The 10615-nt window shown below is 39.3% G+C and overlaps 1 protein-coding gene across 1 annotated transcript in view; it reads right to left on the bottom strand.

Annotated features, from left to right (window-relative positions):
* Positions 1-8688: 8688 nt before the first annotated feature.
* The window catches only part of LOC118340172 (DNA-binding protein SATB2-like), a 25836-nt gene continuing 23909 nt past the window's right edge, over positions 8689-10615 (bottom strand). The window contains exon 7 of the mRNA XM_035678044.1: positions 8689-10237. Within this exon, the coding sequence (XP_035533937.1) occupies positions 9608-10237 (630 nt within the window). The 3' untranslated portion in view covers positions 8689-9607. The remainder of the gene's footprint in view (positions 10238-10615) is intronic.

The following is a 10615-nucleotide window of genomic DNA, read 5'->3' as shown; positions in this document are numbered from 1 at the left end:
ACGGGTGAAATGCTTCTTTAAGGAAATTAAAATAAAATGAACAGAACGTTGCTAAAATAGTAATACAAAAGGAAATAGTAAAATACATTATTTTTTATCCTGCATGAGTTTAAAATGTGAAAAGTTGTTACCTAACGACTTTTTCCATGAGATGGTTTTATCACTGCCTGTGAACTGACTCTGTGTTAGATTTCTTTTGAAAAAGATATAAAAATGGTAGACATGGTGTGAAATCCAGACTGGTGAAGCGAGCTCACTGCGCAATGACACAATTATTTACAGAGCGTGAATTAAGCCTTACATAATTACAGAATGCCTTAATAGCTCATTGAATCTCACTTTTGATAGTCAGTTGGCCGGTGCTGTGGTCAAAGCTCAGGGATGCATTAAGATGTACTATGCCGCTGCTCATACTGATATAGTATAATATTTTTACTACCATTTCATACATAAGATTTCTCGGTGGGGATGACAGAGTCCTATTTTCTCGTCAAGTGGTCAAACAGAATTTTTAAATTGGGCAATTCTGCCGATTACATCCAGTGGCTATTGATTAATAATACTGCTATATCTTTACAAGGCAACTAATGCATGGTTAAGTGAATGATAATACATGTCTCACAAATGAGATGGACAGATAGCTGCAGTATGAAGCAGGGTGGTGTTTTCTCTGCCATGTCCAATATTTTCTTTCTTCTTCTGTAAACTGGATTTTGTTACTACAGACACTGAGAGAAATTTGTTTTTTGTTTGATGCCCAAACAGATAAGTTTTCCCATAAGGTAGCACAATGTGGAAATGAATAAATAGGGCACCAGCACACAGAAAGTTGTGATGCATTCATGGTGAAGCAGCTTAGTCAGGGTTTGGATTATGATTATGATGTTTTATCTACCATAGGGGCATCCAAGAGGGCACTTTTTTGGGGGCACCAGGAAGGGTGGTCGCCCGCCTCAACTGAGTCCAGTGGACAGAGATCAGTTAATTTCAAATGATTGTTGCAATCAGTCAATTAGCTCATGGAGGCAAATATGGTTGCATTATATTAAACTTATTATATAATTAGTAACAAAATAAGTGCAGGGACTTACAACAAGTGTAACAACTTTAGCTGCCTTTGGCATGAAAATATGCACCACTAACGAGTTGCCAATTGTGTTGACAGTGCTCATCTTTGGGAGAACTGGAGTGCTCAAAAAATAGGATGTTATAAAAAATAATCGCATCAACAGCTCATTCTATTGCATGAGTAACAATGCCAGTATGGTTTGTATGAATTTTGCCATGAACAAAAGTAACCACAACCAACAGTTCCCACTGTGCCATTCACTATGACATCAAACTATTTTGTGAAATAATTTTGCTGTGTCACTTTCTGATGTGACCTGGCACTCTGAGTGGTGGCTAAACTTTTAATGTAGCAGTAGCTGTATTTCCATCCAAATGCATCGCAAAACTTAACAAGAGTTGGTTCATTGAGATAAGCAGTAGGTGGCACTAATTCTCCAGTTGGAAGAGGGTGCAACATGATGACATAAATAGAGTGCCATTCGGATCTCAAACTGTGAATAAAATGCAGAAAACAGGATAGAAATATGACATCTCTGTTTGTTTCAGGAATTAATGTGGGGATGGTTCCATCAGATCTGCAGCGATCATGGATGTATTATAGAGCCATGGGAGCGATGAGGAGATTGTCAGAGCGGAAACAGCTCATCAGTCATGTGACTTAAATGTTCGCTACATAAGAACTTATTCACAAAGTGTTTTCATCTCCCATTAAAAGCATTAACTCTTTTTTGAAAAAGGCCAAAAAAAAACACCTTAAGAGAGCGTTAAAACTTTTAATGGAAATTTGAGACGTTTACGTTTTTTTTTTTTTCGAATTTTGCTGTTTCCATCGACCTTTTCTATAGCAATAATTCAAAATGTGCGTAAAGATACATTAATTGTTGTTGAATTATACTGTACGTGTTTTTAATAAAGAAATAGGGCTGACATTGTTGGTCCCAAGTAACTGAAAAGAGGTTCCTTCGCAGGGAGTCAACAGGGGGCCCAGGATACTTCCCTGTGGGACTCCAAACGTTAAAGGTTGACCTTGAGACATTTTGCTCAATGGGTTAAATATGAAGCAAAGCATTTCAGTGCTAATGAACACTAACCCATCACTGACAGCTTCTCAAGTAGCAGACTGTGGTTGACAGCATCAAATGCTCTTTGTAGGTCAATTAGAATGATTTCATCATTCCAGGGTCGGTAGGTTGTTAAGTACAGCAGACAAGAATGCTGAATATGATCTCCAGAGAACTTCAGGAGCATAAGATGAAAAGTTCCTCTCATGATACTGAGCTTAACGAAACATTCATCAGTTGTAGAGACAATTATAGTAAACCACATACATCAATGAGAGACCCAAAAATAATTATTTCCAAAGCAGAGACTGAACACTCTAATTTAGCTTTAAATTTATTTGCTTTAAGTTTTTTATATTTACAACAAATATAGCTTTTTACTACTTGAAACAAATGGAACATTAAATTATCAGATTCCAGACTTTTAGAAGTTAAAGCCCTATTAGTCTTTAATTGTTTTTTATTTTGCTCTTAAAGGGATTTGCTTTGAATGTCTTTCTGTGGGCGTAAAAATGTTACTGGCTCAATGTAACGCGATTTAGAGGCGCACATCAAAACCCGCTGCTCTGCCACTAATACAGCAGAGCCGCTATAATTACATGTTTGTTTTTGAAGGAGATGTGATGTGGTTGTTTTCTGACTTGTTTCATCTTTGGGTGTTTTCATCATCTGTTTGTGTGTGCGTGTGTGTGTGTGTGTGTGGCATGGACCAAAAGTTGTGTTGTTTAGTGTTACCATGTGTAGCTGATCATAATGTGTGACACCTTTAATACTACGAGCACAATGCAGCACAAACATATTCAGTGTCAGATAATCAGTTGGAATTACCTCTTTTTTGTATTTTAAGGAAACTGAGTCTCATTTATAGACTAGGAGTGAGACAAAAGTTTTCACAGGCTCACACACTCTGCCCCACCCATAGAGATCATCCAAAGATCAAACTGATTGGGGATCAGGCAAATACTGCAACAGCTTGGTGCACCTTCTGTGTGATCATTTGTGTTAAAATGACAGTTACACCTGGGATGAGTAAAGCTGTGTGTCTTGGAGAAATGGATGCTTTTACACCTGTCAAATTTCTCTCAGTTTCAATTGCTTCTTGGATGAATTTACATTTCGCTTTCTTGAGGCCAGATCTACCAAAGACACATGATGTGATTAAGTGCGAATAGGATCTCAGTAATGTTGTTTTTTAAGCCTTTATTCCAATCAGTCACATTCTATTCACTGATCATGCCTTCCTCACCCAGGAGGTAAGCATTTCCTGGGTGGTGTGCCTGCATGTGCCATCTGACCTCTGCAGCTCATCCAGAATACAGCAGCCCAGCTGCATCAACCTACCCAAGTTCTCCCACACTACACAGTACGGTAGAGTACGGTCTAGACCTGCTCTATTTGAAAAGTGTCTTGACATAACTTTTATTATGAATTGGTGCTATACAAATAAAATTGAATTGAATTGAATAGAAATCTTCAGACATTTTTCCAAATGCATGTTTTTTTTCATTGAACTCATGCCTATCATTTAGTCTAAAATGTGGCCATTACAGATTATTAAATGAATGTGGTAATTTTAATTTTCTGTTCTCTGCTGCTGCCAATCGGCTTGTTATTCCCTCACTATGAGGGGCGCCCAACAACTGTTAACTGTTGTCCTGGACCCACAATGGTGTGAACGAGCTCACCATAGACATCAAAACAGCAGAAACTCTACACACCTTTCATTGCACACTGAAAACTCATCTAGTGCAAGCACTTGAAACAGTTGATGAAACTGATGTACTTTTGGATTGCATTTTTTTGTGGACAAAGGTCAACAAAGGAGCAACAAGTTTTACAAGTCAAAACAATCAGTTTGCTTGAGTTTAACCTAAACCACTTCAGAGTTTGTACAGTGATGCTTACAAAGTATGTGGTAATAACAAATTTACAATTCCCCTTTCATCTAAATCTTCTAAATCAGTGCTTTAGAAAATGCGGGTTAAATTGTTAAGACTTTGTCAGATGGCTTGTGTGGTTGTCCTGTGCACTCTGTTGTGTCCAAAAGAACTGTCACATCCCCAGATATCAGCAATGAAGTAAAATGTTGGCCAAAACTACAAAAACAAAATCTGAACCGTAAAATTATGAAATTTTCTTTAGTTTTTCTCATCTTTTTGATACTAAAAATGCTTAGGTTTGCCTGAGGTTGCAATGCTTTTTCACTGCATACGGTATTGCATTGCACATGCACCCACCCACACACACACACACACACACAAGTCTCCAAAACATCACACACACAGTGCCACGTGTTGGCTTCGCTGATTACTGTGTGTTGTATTCAATGGCGTGTAAAGTGCTGCCGCTGTGAGTATTAGCCTGTTTATCAGAGTGTGTATTAACGTGCTGCAGTGCAAGGGTTGGGGGAACAGAGTGTGTGTGCATGTGTGAGCGTGCTAGCAGGGGATCACAGGTGTGTTTGCGAGCTCCACAGAGAGCCTCCTTCCCCCCGTAACCCTTATGCCCCCACCCTGAGCATCCTGGGTAATATCAGCCCACTGAGCACCTGCGTCCCTATCACACAACACACACACACACACACACACATGCACACACACCTCTAATGGCCCCGTATCAGCCTGCCATACGTCTCTAATAGCCAGCTGTGTGAGCAGAAATCCAGTGGAGCGTACCAACACTCACTGATGCAGTTGTAATATTAGATGTGAGTTAACTATGATGAACTCAGAGAAAACACACACACTGAGGGACAGTGTGTGCTTGAGCTGTGAGTCTCTTAGTTTTAGTGACACGGGGCTAATTTGTCTTCTAAAGGTGAAGAGTCTGTGTCAGGGGTAGCCTCCAGCATCTCCATGTGCAACTGTTACTTTTCAGTGACTTTCCATAACAAAGACAACTGCTTCTCATCCTGGTTTCTACTCTACTGAAAATGATCTAATGGTTGGTGGTCTATGTTGAAACTTTTTTTAAACAGAGATAAGCCTAGCACACAACATTTTCAAGTATAGTGAAAGAGGAAGTTGACTGAGGTTCTGACCGCGCCTTGCTCAACTGTTATTGGAGCAGAGAGCAAAAAGGGGTGGGGCTTAGGAAAGGTCAACTCTCCAAAAAACATCTTCAAACATCAATTTTTATATGCTCCCCAGGTTGGCTCATCCTGTCTATTACAGTCACACATGTTTTGGGAGAAGTTGGTTTCCCAGAATGTCATATATTATGGAAGTTCTGGTTCATGACAACTGTTTGGGCCTTCAGTTTTATCATAATAATACTATTGTACTATCCAAGTTAATTGCTGAGATTTGGTAACACACTACATCACTAGAAAGAAGTTGACTAAAAAACACACCCACAGCGCTGGACCTTTAGCGCAAGTGCAAATCAGCAAGAATTCTCTTGAAGCCAAACAGTTTAACAGAGGTTGACAGATGGAGATAAGGACAAGGAGAGGCACATTTGTTAGCATCTGTTGGCAGTTGCTAAATTGTTTCAAATTGTTAGCAGGTGCTCTGGCAAGTAAAGTAGACATGAAGCTGCACAGAGTTAGCACAACTCGTAAATTAATCTGTTTACAATGATTCCCAGAGTGAATAAGAGAACACAGCAGCATCATGTGATATGTATATGGTTATCGTATCATTTGTGTTATTTCAGCCTGATAATAATAGGCTGCGATAGGGAAAAATGAAATAAAATTCAGATGATTGGATTTTAGACTTTTTTAGACTTCTTAAGACCCTGCGGAAGCCTATCCAGCTTCACCCGGCTGCTTCTCTTACAGCCAGCCAGTGTTTCTTTAAGCTGTTTTTATCTCATCCAGTGCTTAGGAGTTACAATATGTGTAACCCACCCATCTAATTGCATTATATACTTTGTATTTTGCATTTTAAAGCTGCTGTTTTTACATTCATGTGTCTGTGGTTCAGCTGGTACGGACAGCGCTCTTTGTATTTGCATTTGACATCTGTTCTTATAAAGTTTGTGGTTGGGGTCGAGGTATGTGAGGGAGTGGAATGGCAGCTATTTTCTTGCCTACTTTTACATGATATCATCGCTTTTCTCTTATATCTGTGTATTTTCAAGCATGACAGTACTTCATGAATGTGTTTGTACTGTATTGTACTTTGGGGCATGCCTTGAATTTCAACCATCAGCTGATGAATTTAAGTGAATAAACAGAATTCAGACAGCCTTGAATAAAGGAAATGCCAGGTGCACTCTATGTTTGCAAGTCACTCATAAGTCAATTTATGTAAGTCAAAATAATTCAACATGATGATTTTTTTTCTAGATTTGGCTCCTGGAGACCATTTTCTCATGAAATAGTAGGGTAAACTCCAGTGTTACCATTGATAAGAATTAAGGTTCCGTTCCATTTAGTGTAGCAGACCCTTTCCAGTCAGCCAACAAATAGTCTTCTTTTGTTAGAAATGTTCCAAACTGAGTGAAATGGCCTGAAGTATTTCTGTGGCATCGAAGATAAGAGCTGTTCTTATTCTCTAAATGCATGAAAGGCGGTTTAGTACTTCCTTTCTTATCTCCTTTAGCATAAGATACACTGGACCATCCTTCACAGTCCCACAATTCCTTGTGCCAGCAACATTTACAGCACTGTGCCATTGTAGTTTCACCGCGGCAAACCCATGCAACAACATGACTTTCTAGTTAACGAGATTATAACAAAATACTACACAGTGTGGAATGCACAACAAAAGTATTTTTTATACTCTATATCTATCTAATTTTTAATTTCTATATTTCAATCCAGTTTGTTTTTATTTACAACAATATCCTTGTTGTTGTTGTTACTTCCTATGAGTAACTGATGGTTAAATGTACTCTTTGTATAAACTGAAAACATTTTCTCTGGAGGTGTGATTCTGTTTTGGTCAGGGAACCTTACTTGATCTTCCATGTGTTATAAATGAAGTTAAAAAAAAAAAAAGCCTAGTGTAATTGCAGTAGGATTTTCTCAGCCCCACGGTTGTCTATTCCTCATCCATAAGTCCTTATGAGTTTTCCTTCACATGTTTCCTTGACCTCTGTGGAAAAACATAATAAGGAATGTTTAAGAAAGGACATAGTATGCAATTTTTTGGAATGTTCTACCTGCTGGGACCAGCTAACAAAGGTAGTCAAAAGGTAAAGAGGGCAAACTCTCACACAGAACACTTTTAGAAAACTTTTATAAGAATTGCATGTCCTGCCCACAACAGAATCAGAACAATGATTAAACATCAAAAGTGGAACAAATCAGAAATTTTTTGTGCTCCATCCAGGACAGAGACGAAACAGACCGTAAATGCAAATAATGTGTTTTCATACCCTGTTCCTTAGTGGCACAAATTACACAAACAGTGTTAAGTGACAGTGGTTGCCTCCCACATATGACAGATTCCGTTGTTGCAGGTGAATTGTCAACATTTACATCATAATGTACATAAATGTCCACTAGAAAACAGTTTCCCTTCCAGTCTGGTTTAGAAATAGTAAATAAAGGATCATACTTTTAAAACATAATCTGTGTAACAGAGTTCAAACTTCTTCACGCTTGCTCGTCCATTTTCCTGTCACATTTACAAAAACCTTTGTAGTCATATCAAAGAAAATAATACCAATCGTGTAATTACAACAATACTCTAGATTTTAGTAAATATAAAGTTAGTAATAAATATTAATGGGAGTGTAGTGTGAAACTAATTTACTGTCAGTCAAGGCCTGGGTTTCACAGAGAACTTAGTTGAAGTTATATTATTTAAAAAGAAAAAAAAGATTTTGAGTCTGGGTGGAGGTGCTAGTGTTATTGGCCTGTGTGTATTTCCCAGGTGAATGCCCTTCTCGTGAGGTACTACTGCCCTATGTCAGTACAGTTTATTCTTGGTCCAAGAAGACCGATATGAGCTAAGTGTTTTAACCTCTGCTCAGACAGAAGATCCTATCTGGCTGCAGCGTACCAATGTGCTTGGACTTAATATTAATATCTGACCAGAAAGATTAGAACTGTGTGGTTGGGAGGAGTTTGTTCAGAAGCTTTAGTGAGTCGAGTTTTGTAAGGTTGCCAGTAGACTCCAAACTGTTATGCTGTATGTGGGTAGACTGCAACTGACCTCCTAAGTCCCGCCCCTTTTTGCTCTGTGGTCCAATAAGAGTTGAGCCAGCCTCGGTCAGAACCTCGGTAAACTTTCTCCTTTACGCTGTGTTTCAGATTCAGCTAGCAAGCTAATGATTGATGCAGATTAGCTCGCTAGTTAGCTACTGTTTTCCTAACATTAGCTTTCAGATTTTACTAGTTTAACTCAAAGGGGCGGGACTTAAAAGGGTGGCTTTTCCTCGCTATTTAACATTGACAACGTCTGTATGAGACATTCAGTGACAGTAACGTGTGTCAAATAACGTGACATGAACGAGTTGGAAAACACACAAATATAGTACTAACTAATACTAATGTTAACTATTAATAGATGGTTTTAATAATCTATTAATAGTTCTATGAGTCTATTATTAACTTATTATTACTAACTAATGATTGATGTAAATTAGCTAGATAGTTAGCTAGTATTTTGTAACATTTTGCCACAAATTTCAGATGTAACTAGCTAGCTAATAATGGATGTAGATTAAGTAGCTAGCTAAGGTTCTGACTGAGGCTTGCTTTACTGTAGGAGCACAGAGCAAATAGGGCGGGACTTGGGGTCAATTCCAGTTTTGTTCATCTGAAACCTGCCTTACCCGACCTTAAAGAAAACCTCCAAACTAATTTTTTTTAATCAAGCACTTTACCTGTAAACATAATAAACAAAAACATACATAAATAAACAAGGTGGCTGAAGATTGTTATGGTGGAAACTATTTTTATCTAAACTCAAACCAGCATAATCCACTCCTCCTATCCATAAATAATCAGTATCCATTTGTCAAAATACTTCACAACTTTACAGCTAATACTTGCTGTGTACTTAGTAATACTTGACAGAACTGTTAAAGAAGTGGATTATGCCGCCGTCTTTTTACAGTTTTTACAGTCACTTTTAAAGCCTACATAGGTTTTAAGTGTTTGAGGTGGAGTATCATAAAAAACAGGTAAACCAACTCAAAGAATTCAGTTGTGTTTAAGCATAGTGTAGTGATGAGTTAATGCTGGTTGAAATGCATTTCCATTTTTACCAGGAACAACCAGGTGAAATACTGAAAATTTAAGGGGATATGTTTTCTCTTTGAGTGCTATTAAAAATTATCCCAAATAATGTCTACAGGTAGTATCAAACCAAAAATACCCTATCTGAAGGTAGTGCTAATACCTTTGGGTCACTTTTCAGTCAAACCTTACTTAAATATTTTCCACAGCTGTTCAGATATTAGAGAGCTCTGATCACCAGCTCTGGTAAAGGTGATGAAAATGTGTTTCTTCACAGTTTGATGGTGTCCTTTGCTTCCATCTTTTCCTCAGTTCTCTCCGAATGGTTTCTCTGCTGTTATCTCTGTTGCTCTGCAGAGTGGGGGCTGTCCAGACTGCTGTAGGGGGACAGGGAGGAAGTAGCTGGCCCTGAGGCTTTCCCATCATCCCCTTCTTCCTTCTCCATCTCCACATCTCTTTCTTCTCTTCCATCTCCTCCCTCTGTTCTGAACACCTCCACTGATCCTCTCCCATCCTCACTTGACTCCTCAGATGCAGAGAGACCCTCCTCCCCTCGGCTCTCCACTGTGCCGATGCCTCCCTCGCTAGGACTCAAGCTCTCCTGGTCATCCTCTCCGGGGACGGTCTCTCTGACCTGGCTGTGGTGCTTGACATTGTAGCGCTGGTTCTGGAAGAATTTGACAATGGTGTGCTTGGGTAGATCCAGCTGGGCTGACAGGGTGTGGATGGCTTCCTGGTCAGGGTAGAGCCCAACATCGCCAATGAAGCTCTGCAGGATTCCCAGGGCCTCAAGGGAAATCCGTGTCCGTGATCGGGCCTTCTTTGGTCCACCCCCTCCAAGGCCAGGGCTTGTCCCAGGCTGGGGCCGGTCTTCTGAGCCACGCAAGATGAGCAATGGGTTGGGCTGTGGGTCTTCATGAATTGGAGATGGAGTGGTCAGAGGGGGCATGGGCTGTCTGTGGAGTGCCTGATCAGAAAAGAAAAGGACAGTCAAGAAAAATGAAATAACAATTTGTGTCATGACATTGGACCACCAAAATCTAATCAATTCATCAAAGTGGACGATTAAGCCAAGATGGAAGAAATTATCACAGTTGTAAACAGTAAAAAAAATTAGATCAATGTGCAGACCAACCTCTGTGACATACAAGTGGAATTTAAAGGATCACTGTGTAGGATCTAGTGGCATCTAGTGGCGAAGTTGCAAACTGCAACCATTTGAATACAGGTTAGCCTTCCAAGCCTGTAGGAGAAACTATGGTGACCCTGAAACTACGAAAATTGAGAGAGAGCCAGTGTTTGGTTGTTCTGTTCTGGGCTACTGTAGAAACATGGCAGTTTACTA

This window comes from Morone saxatilis, unplaced genomic scaffold (assembly GCF_004916995.1).
Source record: "Morone saxatilis isolate NCDOM2014 unplaced genomic scaffold, NCSU_SB_2.0 Contig6, whole genome shotgun sequence".
Classification (NCBI taxonomy): Eukaryota; Metazoa; Chordata; class Actinopteri; family Moronidae; genus Morone; species Morone saxatilis.
This window is presented reverse-complemented; position numbering and strand designations above follow the sequence as displayed.